The sequence below is a fragment of the Bufo bufo genome, chromosome 4, assembly GCF_905171765.1.
Source record: "Bufo bufo chromosome 4, aBufBuf1.1, whole genome shotgun sequence".
Classification (NCBI taxonomy): domain Eukaryota; kingdom Metazoa; phylum Chordata; class Amphibia; order Anura; family Bufonidae; genus Bufo; species Bufo bufo.
In genome coordinates, this window is record NC_053392.1 from 29,350,189 (window position 1) to 29,367,778 (window position 17,590).

The following is a 17,590-nucleotide window of genomic DNA, read 5'->3' on the forward strand; positions in this document are numbered from 1 at the left end:
CCCAGTGCTTAAACACCCTGAAAGACCAGGCCACTTTTTACACTTCTGACCTACACTACTTTCACCGTTTATTGCTCGGTCATGCAACTTACCACCCAAATGAATTTTACCTCCTTTTCTTCTCACTAATAGAGCTTTCATTTGGTGGTATTTCATTGCTGCTGACATTTTTACTTTTTTTGTTATTAATCGAAATTTAACGATTTTTTTGCAAAAAAATGACATTTTTCACTTTCAGTTGTAAAATTTTGCAAAAAAAACGACATCCATATAGAAATTTTGCTCTAAATTTATAGTTCTACATGTCTTTGATTAAAAAAAAATGTTTGGGTAAAAAAAAAATGGTTTGGGTAAAAGTTATAGCGTTTACAAACTATGGTACAAAAATGTGAATTTCCGCTTTTTGAAGCAGCTCTGACTTTCTGAGCACCTGTCATGTTTCCTGAGGTTCTACAATGCCCAGACAGTACAAACACCCCACAAATGACCCCATTTCTGAAAGTACACACCCTAAGGTATTTGCTGATGGGCATAGTGAGTTCATAGAACTTTTTATTTTTTGTCGCAAGTTAGCGGAAAATGATGATTTTTTTTTTTTTTTTCTTACAAAGTCTCATATTCCACTAACTTGTGACAAAAAATAAAAAGTTCTATGAACTCACTATGCCCATCAGCGAATACCTTGGGGTCTCTTCTTTCCAAAATGGGGTCACTTGTGGGGTAGTTATACTGCCCTGGCATTCTAGGGGCCCAAATGTGTGGTAAGGAGTTTGAAATCAAATTCAGTAAAAAATGACCTGTGAAATCCGAAAGGTGCTCTTTGGAATATGGGCCCCTTTGCCCACCTAGGCTGCAAAAAAGTGTCACACATCTGGTATCCCCGTACTCAGGAGAAGTTGAGGAATGTGTTTTGGGGTGTCTTTTTACATATACCCATGCTGGGTGAGAGAAATATCTTGGTCAAATGACAACTTTGTATAAAAAAATGGGAAAAGTTGTCTTTTGCCAAGATATTTCTCTCACCCAGCATGGGTATATATAAAATGACACCCCAAAACACATTCCCCACCTTCTCCTGAGTACGGAGATACCAGATGTGTGACACTTTTTTGCAGCCTAGGTGGGCAAAGGGGCCCATATTCCAAAGAGCACCTTTCGGATTTCACTCATCATTTTTTACAGAATTTGATTTCTAACTCCTTACCACACATTTGGGCCCCTAGAATGCCAGGGCAGTATAACTACCCCACAAGTGACCCCATTTTGGAAAGAAGACACCCCAAGCTATTCCGTGAGGGGCATGGCGAGTTCCTAGAATTTTTTATTTTTTGTCACAAGTTAGTGGAAAATGATGATTTTTTTTTTTTTTTTTCATACAAAGTCTCATATTCCACTAACTTGTGACAAAAAATAAAAACTTCCATGAACTCACTATGCCCATCAGCGAATACCTTGGGGTCTCTTCTTTCCAAAATGGGGTCACTTGTGGGGTAGTTATACTGCCCTGGCATTCTAGGGGCCCAAATGTGTGGTAAGGAGTTTGAAATCAAATTCTGTAAAAAATGACGAGTGAAATCCGAAAGGTGCTCTTTGGAATATGGGCCCCTTTGCGCACCTAGGCTGCAAAAAAGTGTCACACATGTGGTATTGCCGTACTCAGGAGAAGTTGAGGAATGTGTTTTGGGGTGTCTTTTTACATATACCCATGCTGGGTGAGATAAATATCTTGGTCAAATGACAACTTTGTATAAAAAAATGGGAAAAGTTGTCTTTTGCCAAGATATTTCTCTCACCCAGCATGGGTATATATAAAATGACACCCCAAAACACATTCCCCACCTTCTCCTGAGTACGGAGATACCAGATGTGTGACACTTTTTTGCAGCCTAGGTGGGCAAAGGGGCCCATATTCCAAAGAGCACCTTTCGGATTTCACAGGTCATTTTTTGCTGAATTTGATTTCAAACTCCTTACCACACATTTGGGCCCCTAGAATGCCAGGGCAGTATAACTACCCCACAAGTGACCCCATTTTGGAAAGAAGAGACCCCAAGGTATTCGCTGATGGGCATAGTGAGTTCATGGAAATTTTTTTTTTTTGTCACAAGTTAGTGGAATAGGAGACTTTGTATGAAAAAAAAAAAAAAAAAAAATCATCATTTTCCACTAACTTGTGACAAAAAATAAAAAATTCTAGGAACTTGCCATGCCCCTCACGGAATACCTTGGGGTGTCTTCTTTCCAAAATGGGGTCACTTGTTGGGCAGTTATACTGCCCTGGCATTTTCCAGGGGCCCTAATGTCTGGTAAGTAGGTAAATGACCTGTGAAATCTGAAAGGTGCTCTTTGGAATGTGGGCCCCTTTGCCCAGCTAGGCTGCAAAAAAGTGTCACACATCTGGTATCTCCGTACTCAGGAGAAGGTAAGGAATGTGTTTTGGGGTGTCATTTTACATATACCCATGCTGGGTGAGAGAAATATCTTGGCAAAAGACAACTTTTCCCATTTTTTTTATACAAAGTTGGCATTTGACCAAGATATTTATCTCACCCAGCATGGGTATATGTAAAATGACACCCCAAAACACATTCCTCAACTTCTCCTGAATACAGAGATACCAGATGTGTGACACTTTTTTGCAGCCTAGGTGGGCAAAGGGGCCCAAATTCCTTTTAGGAGGGCATTTTTAGACATTTGGATACCAGACTTCTTCTCACGCTTTGGGGCCCCTAAAATGCCAGGGCAGTATAAATACCCCACATGTGACCCCATTTTGGAAAGAAGACACCCCAAGGTATTCAATGAGGGGCATGGCGAGTTCATTGAAAAAAAAAAAATTTGGCACAAGTTAGCGGAAATTGATTTTTTGGATTTTGTTCTCACAAAGTCTCCCTTTCCGCTAACTTGGGACAAAAATTTCAATCTTTCATGGACTCAATATGCCCCTCAGCGAATACCTTGGGGTGTCTTCTTTCCAAAATGGTGTTATTTGTGGGGTGTTTGTACTGCCCTGGCATTTGAGGGTCTCCGCAATCATTACATGTATGCCCAGCATTAGGAGTTTCTGCTATTCTCCTTATATTGAGCATACGGGTAATGAGATTTTTTTTTTCCGTTCAGCCTCTGGGCTGAAAGAAAAAAATGAACGGCACAGATTTCTTCATTCGCATCGATCAATGTGTATGAAAAAATCTCTGCCAAAAAAAGAAAAAGGAGGGGAAAGGCGTCTGCCAGGACATAGGAGCTCCGCCCAACATCCATACCCACTTAGCTCGTATGCCCTGGCAAACCAGATTTCTCCATTCACATCAATCGATGTGGATGAATAAATCATTGCCGGGATTTTTTTTTTTATATATACAAAGTGTTTGCCAAAGTATATGAACACCGCCACCTCCTCAGCTCATATGCCTCGGCAAACATATCTTTTACTGCAGAGGAGAAATCTCGTCTTGCAGCGCCGCATACACCGACTTGCGTGTAATCTGACAGCAGCGCAATGCTTCTGTCCGAATGCACATCAGTGCTGCAGCTGGTCGATCGGTTGGTCCACCTGGAAGGTAAAAAAAACAAAACAAAAAAGAAAAAACCAGGCCGCAAAGCAATAACTTTATTAACTTTAGAACAGAACATATTAACTTTTTTAAACTTTTTTAACTTTTTTACTTACCGGTAATTTTTTTTTTGTTTAGTTTTTTTTACCTTTATAGAACAAACCTCTCCTTCCCCATGGGACAATGTGCAAAGCGCAAATCGCCCAAAGATGTGGCGAAGTACATTATGCACTTTATCCCAGGTGAAAGGAGAGGTTTGCAGCAGCTGAGAGTAAAAGGGCCCTAATAGCCCTGTGTGCCTGTCCTGTGAGATGCAATCCCTATGCTAGGTGTACCTGTGTGTGGTACTTCCGGAAACACTCTCCATAGCATAGGGCAGGGTGGTCAGCACAGTCAGGACAGAAATAGCGGGTGTCACGCCTTATTCCACTCCTGCTACAGACACGACATCTTTTTCGGGGTGACGGTTGGGTTGAGGTACCAGGAACGACACTGGGGAAATGTCGCTCGTGTAGACGGCTAACTACACTGGGGGATGGGGCCACGGAACCTCCTGGGTAAAGGAGGTTCTCGATGATCTCTTCCTGGAATTTGAGGAAAGATCGTGTTCTCCCAGCCTTACTGTAGAGAACAAAACTATTGTACAGCGCCAATTGAATTAAATATACAGACACCTTCTTATACCAGCGTCTGGTTCTGCGGGAAACTAAATACGGAGACAACATCTGGTCATTGAAGTCCACCCCTCCCATGAGCGCATTATAGTCGTGGACACAGAGGGGCTTTTCAATGACACGGGTTGCTCGCTCAATTTGGATTGTCGTGTCTGCGTGAATGGAGGAGAGCATGTAAACGTCACGCTTGTCTCTCCATTTCACCGCGAGCAGTTCTTCGTTACACAAGGCAGCCCTCTCCCCCCTTGCAAGACGGGTGGTTACAAGCCGTTGGGGGAAGCCCACGCGACTAGTTCGCGCGGTGCCACAGGCGCAAATCCGTTCTAGAAACAAATGCCTAAAGAGGGCCACACTTGTGTAAAAATTGTCCACATAAAGATGGTACCCCTTGCCGAATAAGGGTGACACCAAGTCCCAGACTGTCTTCCCACTGCTCCCCAGGTAGTCAGGGCAACCGACCGGCTCCAGGGTCTGATCTTTTCCCTCATAGACACGAAATTTGTGGGTATAGCCTGTGGCCCTTTCACAGAGCTTATACAATTTGACCCCATACCGGGCACGCTTGCTTGGGATGTACTGTTTGAAGCCAAGGCGCCCGGTAAAATGTATTAGGGACTCGTCTACGCAGATGTTTTGCTCGGGGGTATACAAATCTGCAAATTTCTGGTTGAAATGGTCTATGAGGGGCCGAATTTTGTGGAGCCGGTCAAAAGCTGGGTGGCCTCTGGGACGGGAGGTGGTGTTGTCGCTAAAATGCAGGAAACGGAGGATGGCCTCAAATCGTGCCCTGGACATAGCAGCAGAGAACATGGGCATGTGATGAATCGGGTGCGTTGACCAATATGACCGCAATTAATGCTTTTTTGTCAGGCCCATGTTGAGGAGAAGGCCCAAAAAAATTTTAATTTCGGAAACTTGGACTGGTTTCCACCGGAAAGGCTGGGCATAAAAGCTTCCCGGGTTGGCGGATATAAATTGTGTGGCATACTGGTTGGTCTCTGCCACGACTAAGTCCAAGAGCTCCGCAGTCAAGAACAGCTCAAAAAATCCCAGGGCCGAACCGATTTGAGCCGTCTCAACCCGAACTCCAGACTGGGCGGTGAAAGGGGGAACTACAGGTGCGGCTGAAGTTGGTGACTGCCAATCAGGGTTTGCCAGCACCTCAGGGATTCTAGGGGCTCTACGGGCCTGTCTTTGCGGTGGCTGCGACGGGGTAACTAGTGCACGTGCCACCGTACCAGCTTCAACTGCCCTTCTGGTGCTCGCTACTTCACCATGTTGTACGGCAGTGCTGGTACTAGGTCCAGGAAGGGCTGCGCTGCTGGTGTATGCCTCACCACGTGATCCGACAGCGCCAGCCCCACTCTGCTGCTCTTGAAGCGGATCCTGCATAACCTGTGGTCTAGCGACATGGGGCCGGGTACGCCTGGTGCTGCCAGGGACCTCCACCTCCTCGTCCGAACTTTGGGTCAGAGAGCCACTGCTTTCCACAGGTTCATATTCTGACCCGCTAGATTCGTCAGATGAGGGTTCCCACTCCTCATCCGACTGGGTCAGAATCCTGTAGGCCTCTTCAGAAGAATACCCCCTGTTTGACATTTTGGACTACTAAATTTAGGGGTATTCCCTGAGACTACCCAAGAAAAAAAGCAAACCTGTCTTACAAAGGGGAGGCTAGCGAAGTACCGGAGGCCGCTGCGGTTGATAAAAAATATCAAAACTGATTTTTTTATCGCCGCAGTGCGTGTAAAATGAATGTGCAGTGATCAAAAAATATATTTTTTTTGTCACTGCGGTGGGGCGGGCGTGGGTGAACGCACGTGTGGGCGACCGATCAGGCCTGATCGGGCAAACACTGCGTTTTGGGTGGAGGGCGAACTAAAGTGACACTAATACTATTATAGATCTGACCGTGATCAGTTTTGATCACTTACAGATACTATAAAAGTACAAATGCTGATTAGCGATACGCTATTCAGCGAATAAAAGTGACTGCGGTGCGCTGGGGTGGGCGCTAACTGACGCTAACTACCTAACCAAGGGGCCTAAACTATCCCTAAAACCTAACAGCCAATACTAGTGAAAAAAAAAAAGTGACAGTTTACACTGATCACTTTTTTTCCTTTCACTGGTGATTGACAGGGGCGATCAAAGGGGTGATCAAAGGGTTAATTGGGGTGCAGGGGGGTGATCTGGGGCTAAGGTGTAGTGTTGGTGCTACTCACAGTTCAGTCTGCTCCTGTGCTGGATCCAACCGACGAAAAGGACCAGCACAGGAGCAGAGAAGCCATATAACAGATCATATTTACTACATATTTACTGGTGACGAACTTGTTCTTTAACTTTTGCCGGCCCGCGATGCGCATGCGCGGGCCGGCTTGGAGCGAAATCTCGCGTCTCGCGAGATGACGCGTATATGCGTGACTGTGCGCAGCGCTGCCACCTCCGGAACGCGAATCTGCGTTAGGCGGTCCGGAGGTGGTTAATCACTTCGGTATCCTGGTACTGTAAATGACAGATTTGGTATATTGTTTTGCACTGTGGTTTTATACCTTTTGATCCGATAATTTACTCTTGTACTTAATAAAAGAGATTGAACAACACAACCACTTGGTTTAGAACCTTAGCTTTAGTTGTGTTCACCTCCCACTAAAGGTCCTTGCTCAGTAAGAAGGACAGAGTACAATTGCGGTCTCCTTCCCCCACCACCTCCTATGGCCGTTCTTACTCTGGGATCTGCAGTACTGGCACAGCACTTGCCAGTACTGTTTTTTGTTGTCTATTGGCTGGCAGCTTACTATGACATCTGCTGCCAGTCAATAGTAGACTGTAATAGGATCAAACTCAATCCCCAGCATGAAGCTAGTGTAGAACAGACTGGTTGCTCCTGCACACAGAGCTCTGCAATGCCTGCCCCCCCTTCCCCACTGTGTACAACATCCAAGTTTAACAACCGCATTTTTTCACTGCTTCGGACTACACTTTGTCTGGGATCCAAGGATATCCAGGTAGGAGCATCGTGACATGTGCATACAACATCTACAGAGACATTGTAGGCCACTCTGGAAATCCTACCCTGGGTACCAACACTACCATCTACAAAGGGGACTCCATGACCTCGTTGCTTAACTGCAACTGGCGTCATGATTAATTGCTCTATAAGAGGGACATATTTCGTAGAAACCTCCTTAGGGGCAAGGGATACCCCAGACGCTGGCAGTAAGCCCGTTGCAAAAACACATAACATGGACATACACGAGGAACAAACGGTGTAACAAGTAGTACAGGGGTGTCAAATATTCTGTTCTATCCTAGATTGGCCATTTTGACCCCTCAGAACCTGGTGGAGCGTATGCTGCTGAGAGTTAACCCGTTTATGGCCAAGCTGACTAGGCCCCACTTCACGAGTTCTTACTTGGTTACTACTACTGGACACATTGCAATTACTTGCACAAGGGAAATTCCTTGCAATGTGTCCTTTGTTCCCACACCTGAAACACGTGACTTGGCTTCCTGTGCTGTGTGTTTTGTGCTTACCTGCTATGCAATATTTCGCTATGTGACCTAAGCCACCACATGCAAAAAATCCGATCTTTGCCCTGCATAGCTTAGGTCTGTCTACACTGCAGTCGTGCTGCCTTCTTTTGAATTGTTCCATCCTCAGGGATGCACTTTTGACAAAAAAAATTTTTTCCCAAAGCCATGGAACAATTTCTGTTATTCTGAATAGGTAAATTTTTTTGGGAGATTTGGCCTATAACAGACTGACCTCCCTGTTTTTGCCCTGGACAGGGCAACATTTTTGGAGATTCTGGCCCTGACTTTAAGGAAAAAGAAAGGGCAGGCACCATTTTGTAAAAATTGTTGATGACATGTTGCATGCCAGTCATCAGCTGGGACCTAACAGCAACCTCATAATTCAATTTGGCTACCATCACGTCAGTAGAGACAGCCCGTTCCTTGAAGGCCTTAATCTCATCATACAACTGAGTCAACTCAATTTCCTCCTTCTGCCTCTGCAGCTCTACTAACTGTGACTCTGCCAGCTGTGCCCGTAATGCCGAAACCTGGTTTGAATTACTGGCACAGCACTGGCAATGAATGTTCGGAGGAATTTTCTCTGTTGACCAAGAAACCAGTGCAACATGCTCTGGCTTGCAAATGCTATCCTCAAATGTATGCACAATTTTGGCTAGCATTTGAAGCCGTTTGGTCCCCTTATTCAATCCTGTCTGTTTGTTAATACAGAGCTTTTCATGTCTACAAGTAATTTCTGCTGACTTGTACGTGGTGGGAAGGATAGGGTAAATGTGCTGTGTTTTACCAAGTGCAGTAGTGTTGAGAAGTCCATACTCGGCTGTTTCTCGTCTGTTGGGTAATTGGAGAAGGTTTCAGTATCAGTGTGAACCTGATGTTGGTGTAAATGTGTGACACTAGAGATCTGTGCCACAATGCTGAGGAGAGGAGCTGAAAGGAGCTAATGAAAGCTATGTTTTGGCCAAGTGTGGATGGTCCCTGTTGGAATTGACCTGCTATTGCCCTGCAAGATTAATTACTCCTGGGGCCTGTCCATCAGAGGAGCATCATGGAACTGATGTAATTACAGAGTGGTGGTCCAGACTCTATATATCGATGACTTATCCTCAGGATAGGCCATAAATATCCAATCGGTGGGAGTCCAACACCCATCATCCCCACCGATCAGCTCTTCTCATGAGCTACCAACACTTAAAATAACACAAAGGATGTAGCCGAAAGCAAGACTGTTTTCATGAGATCAGTAAACATAATAATATAATTTCTGCAGTAGTCACATGTGAGGCTGTAGAAGTAACTTTTTATGAACAGGAGATTGTTAAAATGTTGTTGGATTCAAATATATAGAAAACTGGATGGAGATCCAACTGATCATGAAGTTCAGAGATATTCTACAGGAGGGGAAAGCATTAGAGCTTTTAAAAATAAAAAGTATTTTTTAGGAAAATCCACAACTTATCATTATCTTTCATGTCCTCCTGAAAGCACATAAGGAGAATTTGTCCTTGTCTATGAGACCAATTGTCTCAGGCATAGGTTCACGTCACTTATGGAGCATCTCCATCAGCCTCAGACATTGGTGGAGAGGATGCCTGTTATTTTTAAAGAAATCTATAGAGATGCTCAAAATTATGAGCGGTGGGTGACGTTGCCTTGTTGTGTTCTTCCATCTCCCATGGCAGGGCTATCGGCACATTGTCAAGTCTACTCTACAAATACGCATCTTATTCCAATGAGCACAAAGAGAAGTCACTCCACCCCACCCCAGAAATGTTCTCGTTAAATGGTCTCCAAAAAGATGCCTGAAAAAAACAAGCCCTCAAACATCTACATCGATGGAAGAATAAAGAAGTTATGGCTTTTGAAATATGTCAATGAGAAAAGGAAGGGGTTAAATACTGTACTTAGTGTCATCTATCACGTTCTCCTCCTCCTCCTCCTCTTTTTCCTCCTCCTCCTCCTCCTCCTCCTCCTCTTTGTGCTGTATGTTACACTGAGCTTTCTTTTGCCTTTCAGTTGGCAGCCGTTTTGGTCTTCTGTACACCTGTCCTGCAGCACCATATACTGTGTCCACACACAGGGTCCATCTACAGCAGCATCATGGAGGATATTGAGCACAGTATTGCCGAGTCCGGTTTTCTGACCAATTCCTATCCGCCAACTCTGGATGGAACTTTTGAAACTCTTTACAGCAGCAAGGAGCAGCTGCGGATCTTCTTGGAGTCGAAGGTGAGTGATAGGGGCGTGGAGGGGGGGCACTGAGAATAATGAACATCTCACCCATGTCACCATACACACACCTAGGTATAAGGCAGGAGGATTATTCTAGCCACAATGTCACCATAAATGGATGACATATTTTATAATACTTGCCCTATAGCCGTCACTCAGAGGTGTTACTAGAAAGTTGGAAGCCCCTGATAAATGTTTAGAAGATTCTGGGACAATGGTCCCACACACAGGGCTTCACGTATCAAAACTGGCACCAAGGAAAAGTGTTTTTTTTTTTGCACCAGGTTTTTAAAAAATTTTCATTCTCTCTCACAAATGGTATTTTGCAGTAAAGACGCTCAACATCACTGCCATGTCTGGCTCCTTAGATTCCTCTGTGCTGCTGTGTCTACGTTAAACGAGCAGTGACCTTAAAACTAATTGATAAAGTGACTAGAAGAGAACTTCACCCCCTCCCCCATTGTCTGTCAGGATATTTTCCAACTCCTGTAACTAACAGGGTAAACAGTTAAAGGCGTTGTCCATGATTACGAGCACGGTATTTGCAGTTTGACCCGTGGCTCTTTTATATGTTTCTTTTGTCCTGTTACAGTACTTTTCCTTTTTGCTCAGTCTCACCCTCCGCTCTACACAATTGCCGGCCTCATCCACTTGGACGCAATAAACCTGTAATAGGGCACCTATGGAGGTGTATGGGGTCTTATTGTACCTCCATATACTTCTGAAGTCATTCTCCATGTGGAACTGTTAAGATTCTGCTGTGTGCAGGAGGACGGAGCAGTGAGAAAGAAATGAATAACTAATAATAATCCTAATACTGTGATAAAAGAGACAATATATAATAATAAACAACAACAAGACTGTGGTAAATGACAGATGATAGGTGTATAATAAGTATAATAATATGATAAAAGAAGATATACAGTATAAACATAAGAATAATAAGACTGTGGTAAATGACATAAGAGATGATAGGTGTATAATAAGTATAATAAGATAAGTGGAGATATATAATAATAGGTGACAATAAGAAAGTGATAAATGATATAATACATCATAAGACTGTGTTGAAAGATATTAGAGGTGATGTATGATAATATACACTCACCTAAAGAATTATTAGGAACACCTGTTCTATTTCTCATTAATGCAATTATCTAGTCAACCAATCACATGGCAGTTGCTTCAATGCATTTAGGGGTCTGGTCCTGGTCAAGACAATCTCCTGAACTCCAAACTGAATGTCAGAATGGGAAAGAAAGGTGATTTCAGCAATTTTGAGCGTGGCAGGGTTGTTGGTGCCAGACGGGCCGGTCTGAGTATTTCACAATCTGCTCAGTTACTGGGATTTTTACGCACAACCATTTCTAGGGTTTACAAAGAATGGTGTGAAAAGGGAAAAACATCCAGTATGCGGCAGTCCTGTGGGCGAAAATGCCTTGTGGATGCTAGAGGTCAGAGGAGAATGGTAGAGTCCGATTTTGGCGTAAACAGAATGAGAACATGTATCCATCCTCTGATGGCTACTTCCAGCAGGATAATGGACCATGTCACAAAGCTCCAATCATTTCAAATTGGTTTCTTGAACATTACAATGAGTTCACTGTACTAAAATGGCCCCCACAGTCACCAGATCTCAACCCAATAGAGCATCTTTGGGATGTGGTGGAACGGGAGCTTCGTGCCCTGGATGTGCATCCCTCAAATCTCCATCAACTGCAAGATGCTATCCTATCAATATGGGCCAACATTTCTAAAGAATGCTATCAGCACCTTGTTGAATCAATGCCACGTAGAATTAAGGCAGTTCTGAAGGCAAAAGGGGGTCCAACACCGTATTAGTATGGGGGCACTAATAATTCTTTAGGTGAGTGTATAATAACTGTACCACTGGCGCTCCTGCTCCCTAACAAACTGCTGCAGTTCCGCACAACCTGCTGCCAAACAATTGTAAAACTACACCCACTTAATATAAGGTACTGCGCAATCCCTTCTCCGCTACTTATCCTGATCGCCCGCCTGAGATGTATCCACAACAGGTATCAATATCGCGATCAAGATTACCTTGCTCTCGGATACTCTTCTGTGGTTCTTTCACCTCCTATCGCGGGTTTAGAGGTAGTTTTTTTGTGGATCGGGTGTTTCTTTCTCATAGGAGTTCGCCCCGGCTGGTGGCGCAACTCCGTATTAGTTTGAAGTCTTGCGCTCGCACGGAGCACCGAGTGACGTCACTGGTTGAGCTACAGAGCGCTGTGAGTGCCAAAATCCAACGCGTTTCGGACAATGTTATCCTTCGCCAGGGAATCACGTGGCACTTCCCGATACCATGCTTTTATGCCTCCCCTAACCTGTTATTTTACCTCTTCATGTAACACATCCAACTTCAACTTCCCATTTCTTTGTTATGTTACTGAAAGGCGAATAGCTCTATTTCCCCATTCAGACCCTTCGGTACCAGAGTATCCATATAAATCCATTTTATTTCTGCTCGTAACATGCTCTTTATAGAATCTCCCCCCCCCCCCGCTCATCTACCCTTATTATTTCTACCCCACAAACTGTTGACCCTTCAAATTTTCCTCCGTGTTTGTCTTTGTAATGCCTTGACAATGTGTGCCCCTCAAATGTCCTTTGGATATTATATATATATATATATATATATATATATATAGGCAGCACGGTGGCTCGGTGGTTAGCACTGGTGCCTTGCAGCACTAGATATCTGTAAAGAATAAATCAAGGCAACTGGACTTACTGTAGATTTCTTAAAAACTTTTCACTCGTTCTTCCAACGAGATTTCTCAATTCTGAGAAAGAATTGAGAAAGCTCGTTGGAAGAACGAGTGAAACGTTTTCAAGAAATCTACAGTAAGTCCAGTTGCCTTGATTTATTCTTTACAGATATACCATGACCTGGATAAATGAGAACCTTCACAGTAGGGGTGGGCGATATGGCCTAAAATCTATATTGCGATATAATTTTAAGCATGTGCGATATGCGATATATATTGCGATATATTGTTTTCTATATTTGGGGGGGTGTTTAAACTTTTTTTTTTTTTTTTAACTTTTTATTTAATAACTATTAGCCTCCTTAAGGGCTAGAACCCTTGTCATATTCACCCTAACAGAGCTCTATTAGGGTGACTAGGACTTTACACTCTCCCTGCTGCCCTGTGCTTTGTGCACACAACAGCAGGGAGCTGACCATGGCAGCCAGCCTCTCATGTGTCCCCCAGCCTCTCATGTGTCCCCCAGCCTCTCATGTGTCCCCCAGCCTCTCATGTGCCCCCCAGCCTCTCATGTGCCCCCCAGCCTCTCATGTGCCCCCCCAGCCTCTCATCTGCTCCCCCAGCCTCTGATCTGCCTCCCCCAGCCTCTGATCTGCTCTCCCCCAGCCTCTGATCTGCTCTCCCCCAGCCTCTGATCTGCTCTCCCCCAGCCTCTGATCTGCTCTCCCCCAGCCTCTGATCTGCTCTCCCCCAGCCTCTGTTCTGCTCTCCCCCAGCCTCTGATCTGCTCTCCCCCAGCCTCTGATCTGCTCTCCCCCAGCCTCTGATCTGCTCTCCCCCAGCCTCTGATCTGCTCTCCCCCAGCCTCTGATCTGCTTTCCCCCAGCCTCTGATCTGCCCCCCCAGCCTCTGATCCGCCACCCCAGGTAACTCAAACCCACCCCCCCCCTCCCTCCCCAGTATTAATCATTGGTGGCAGTGGCCACAGGGTCCCCCTCCCCCCCCTATCATTGGTGGCAGTGGGCAGGTCCGATCGGAGTCCCAGCAGTGTAATGCTGGGGCTCCGATCGGTTACCATGGCAGCCAGGACGCTACTGAAGTCCTGGCTGCGATTGTATGTTAGTGAGCAGCATTATACTCACGTGTGCCGTGGCCGCCGGTCGCTCCTTCTCATAGGTCTGTGCGGCGCATTGCTAATGCTATAAGCATTAGCAATGAGCCGCACAGACAGAAGAAGGAGCGCCCGGCGGCCACGGCGCACGTGAGTATAATGCTGCTCACTAACATACCATCGCAGCCAGGACTTCAGTAGCGTGACTCCTGGCTGCCATGGTAACCGATCGGAGCCCCAGCATTACACTGCTGGGACTCCGATCGGAACTGCCCACTGCCACCAATGATGGGGAGGAGAAGGGGGACCCTGTGGGATATGGCCGGCACATTCATTGGTGGCGCAGTGGCCACAGTCCCTCCCCTCCTCCTCCTACTCTGTCCTCATTGGTGTTCAGCGGCAGCCGCGCACAGTGGGGAGGGAGGGACTCTCCTTCTCCCTCCTTCTCCAGTCTCCACTGTGCCAGCCGGCTCAGGAGAAAATAGTGCGCGCAGAGAGCGCGATCATATCGCGGTCCGGCGATATAGGCGATATGGCGAAAATCCATATCGTGGCCCAAATTTATATCGCATATCGCCTATACCGCCCACCCCTACTTCACAGACATCTTGCAACACTAGAGTTCTAGGTTCGAATCTGACGAAGGACAACATCTGCATGGAGTTTGTATGTTCTCCCCGTGTTTGCGTGGGTTTCCTCTGGGTACTCCGGTCTCCTCCCACGCTCCAAAGACATACCCCATTGGGGACAGTTGGATGCTAATGTCTGTAAAGCGCTGCAGAATATAGTAGCGCTATATAAGTGCATAAAATAAATAAATAAAATGTTCTCCCAGTCTTTTCTTTAATTGTCTCTTAGTTCGTCCAATATTAAGTCTTTTTACAGGGGCATATAATAGCATATATTACCCCCCTACTATTACATGTAATGTGCTCTCTAATGTCATGTGTATATGACCCATCCTTATTTTGTATCTGGGATTGTTTTTTGCATTGAAAAAAACCCTTTTAGTAAATTTACCGGTATATTTCCCATGCTTTTTTTTACCTACTGCTGTACATCCTCTTGTAGAGGCCACCATGTTATCTACATTTTTTGCCTTTTTATACACAAACCTAGGGGCTATTGGGATGCATTCTCCAATAATCTTATCTTTTAAAACATCCCAATATTTATTTACAATTTTTTTTAAACATTTCGTCTGACTGTTATACGGTGTAATAATTTGGTGGGATTTCTTCCTCATTATTTTTCTGTTGTTTTTTGCGCATCCTGCCTCCTCTAGAAGAGTTTGTCTACTTAATTGTTCTATTTCTGTTTTATGTTTTATTAGTATTTCCCTATTATACCCTTTGGATTCAAACCTACTCTGCATATGTTCCGCTTCTTTTTTATATACCTCAATTTCAGTACAATTCCTTTTTATACCCAAGAACTGACTTCTGGGTATACTTATTAAATGTTTTTGTGCAGATTTTTCCTATTTCAATGTACATGGTCAGATCTAAAAAGTTGATTCCATTTTCACTATATCTAGGTGTTAATTCTAAAATTCTAATTCTAATAAAAATCATTTTTATTAATGTATTTAAAAAGTTTGACAGACTCCTTCCCCCCCCCCCCCCCATATGAAGAGCACCTCATCTATAAAACGCCACCACAGGACGAGGCCCGCCCGGAGTCCGTCCTCTGGATGTATGGCCTCCTGCTCCCACCACCCCACATACAGATTTGCGAACGCCGTCCCCATCGCGGTCCCCCACATTTGGATAAAGTTTTTTGGTATTTAAAATGATTCCTCTGCAAAATAAAAAGTATACATTCCCCTAAATACTCTATCTGGTGTTTTGGCATCTCTCCCTTCTTATATAAAAAATATTTGGCCTCTTCACATCCCTTCTGATTCTCAATAACAGTATACAGTGATTTTACGTCTAGTGTGCCCATTATATACCCTGATTTCCATTTTATGCTACCTAATATTTGTAACATATGTTTCGTATCTTTCAAATATGTAGGTAGGGCTTGGGCACATGGTTGTAAGTACTGGTCGGCGTATCTCGAGAGAGAGCTAGTTAAAGAGGACCTTTCACCTATCCTGACATTGTGAACTAAGTATACAGACATGTAGAGCGGCGCCTGGGGATCTCACTGCACTTACTATTATCCCCGGGCACCGCTCCGTTCTCCTGCTATGCCCTCCGGTATCTCCGTTCCCTAAGTTATAGTAGGCGGAGTCTGCCCTTGTTCTTCTGTAGCGCTGGCCAATCGCATTGCAGAGCTCACAGCCTGGGAGAAAATAACCTCCCAGGCTGTGAGCGCTGCGCTGCGATTGGCCAGCGCTAGAGCAGAACAAGGGCAGACTCCGCCTACTATAACTTAGTGACTGGAATCTCCGCCTACTATAACTTAGTGAGCGGAGATACCGGAGGGCATAACGGGAGAACGGAGCGGCACCCGGGGATAATAGTAAGTGCAGTGAGATCCCCGGGCGCCGCTCTCCATGTCTGTATACTTAGTTCACAATGTCAGGATCGGTGAAAGGTCCTCTTTAAGCAGTCAGTCCCAGACACTATAGGTCTTCCCGGGGGAACTGGGTGTCTTTATGTATTTTTGGATTATGATAAAAAACTGCTATTCTAGGGTGTTTAATTTCAATAACTGTTGCCTCTCTTTTATATAGGAATCCTTGGCTCTTTCCCTTTTGAACTAGTTCTTTCAATTCTCTTTTATACATTTCTGTAGGGTCTCCTTTTAAAAGTCTATATGTTTTTTTTTTATCACTTAATATATTTTGCACTTCCTTATCATAATCTTCCTTATTTAAAATAACTATACCTCTACCCTTGTCCGCCGGGCGAATAATTATGCTAATTTTCTTGTTTTTTAAGAGCCAGCCTTCTCATGAATTTTCTTATCCCTATAAATGCCTCGAATTTATTAAAGAAAGTGGTGGGAGCATATTTTAAGCCCTTTCAGAGGATCTGATACTCCCCCTTTGTTAAAGTATGTCTACTTAGATTGTATATTTGTTGCCCCACAATCTCTTCTTACATTTCTTTCCTTACTTGTTGTTGCTTTTTCTTTTTGGTGAGTTTCCCTCCTCTACTTCCCCTTTTTTTCAGGCCTGAAAAACATCCTGTCTCGCAATTCTTTTTGTCACCGTTTTTTTCTTTTCATTTGTATTACTATTGCTATTCTTATTTTCTTATTTTTTTCCTTTTCTTTTTCTTTTTTGTCTTTATTCATCATTCCCTTTTTGTTGTTTCTGTTTATCACTTGTATCCTCTTTATTTTCTCACTCGTTCCAATTCCCAGAACCTGTTTCTCTGACCGCCCTCCCTCCATTTCTTCCCGCTCATTACTATCTTGAGATAGCGGATCATAGCGATTCTGGATTGGAACCTCTAACGCAATTCTCCTCTCTCTGATTGTTATTTCAGGGGAAAGTGGGACAATTGGACCCTCATTTAAACCTTCTTGTTCGGTATGAGTAGTGAAAACGGACATTTGGTCCTCTTGTTCACTACTGTATATACCTCCGGTATATATTCATGCACAGTTTCGAATGAATTCAGGTTCTCCATTGTTTCACCTTCCCTGTTTGGGGCGATATTAATTGGCAGAGAGTCTCTATTAAATTTCTTCTTTTTTTTCTCTTTTATTTCTTCTTCTTCTTTTTGGTGCACCAAGACAAACACGGAGGAAAATTTGAAGGGTCAACATTTTGTGGGGTAGAAATAATAAGGG

General features: G+C 44.3%; 1 protein-coding gene across 1 annotated transcript in view; it reads left to right on the plus strand.

Moving 5' to 3' along the window:
* Positions 1-9,769: 9,769 nt before the first annotated feature.
* Positions 9,770-17,590, plus strand: part of LOC120997092 (C-type lectin domain family 2 member A-like) — a 52,174-nt gene continuing 44,353 nt past the window's right edge. Inside the window, exon 1 of the mRNA XM_040427034.1 lies at positions 9,770-9,994. Within this exon, the coding sequence (XP_040282968.1) occupies positions 9,866-9,994 (129 nt within the window). The 5' untranslated portion in view covers positions 9,770-9,865. The remainder of the gene's footprint in view (positions 9,995-17,590) is intronic.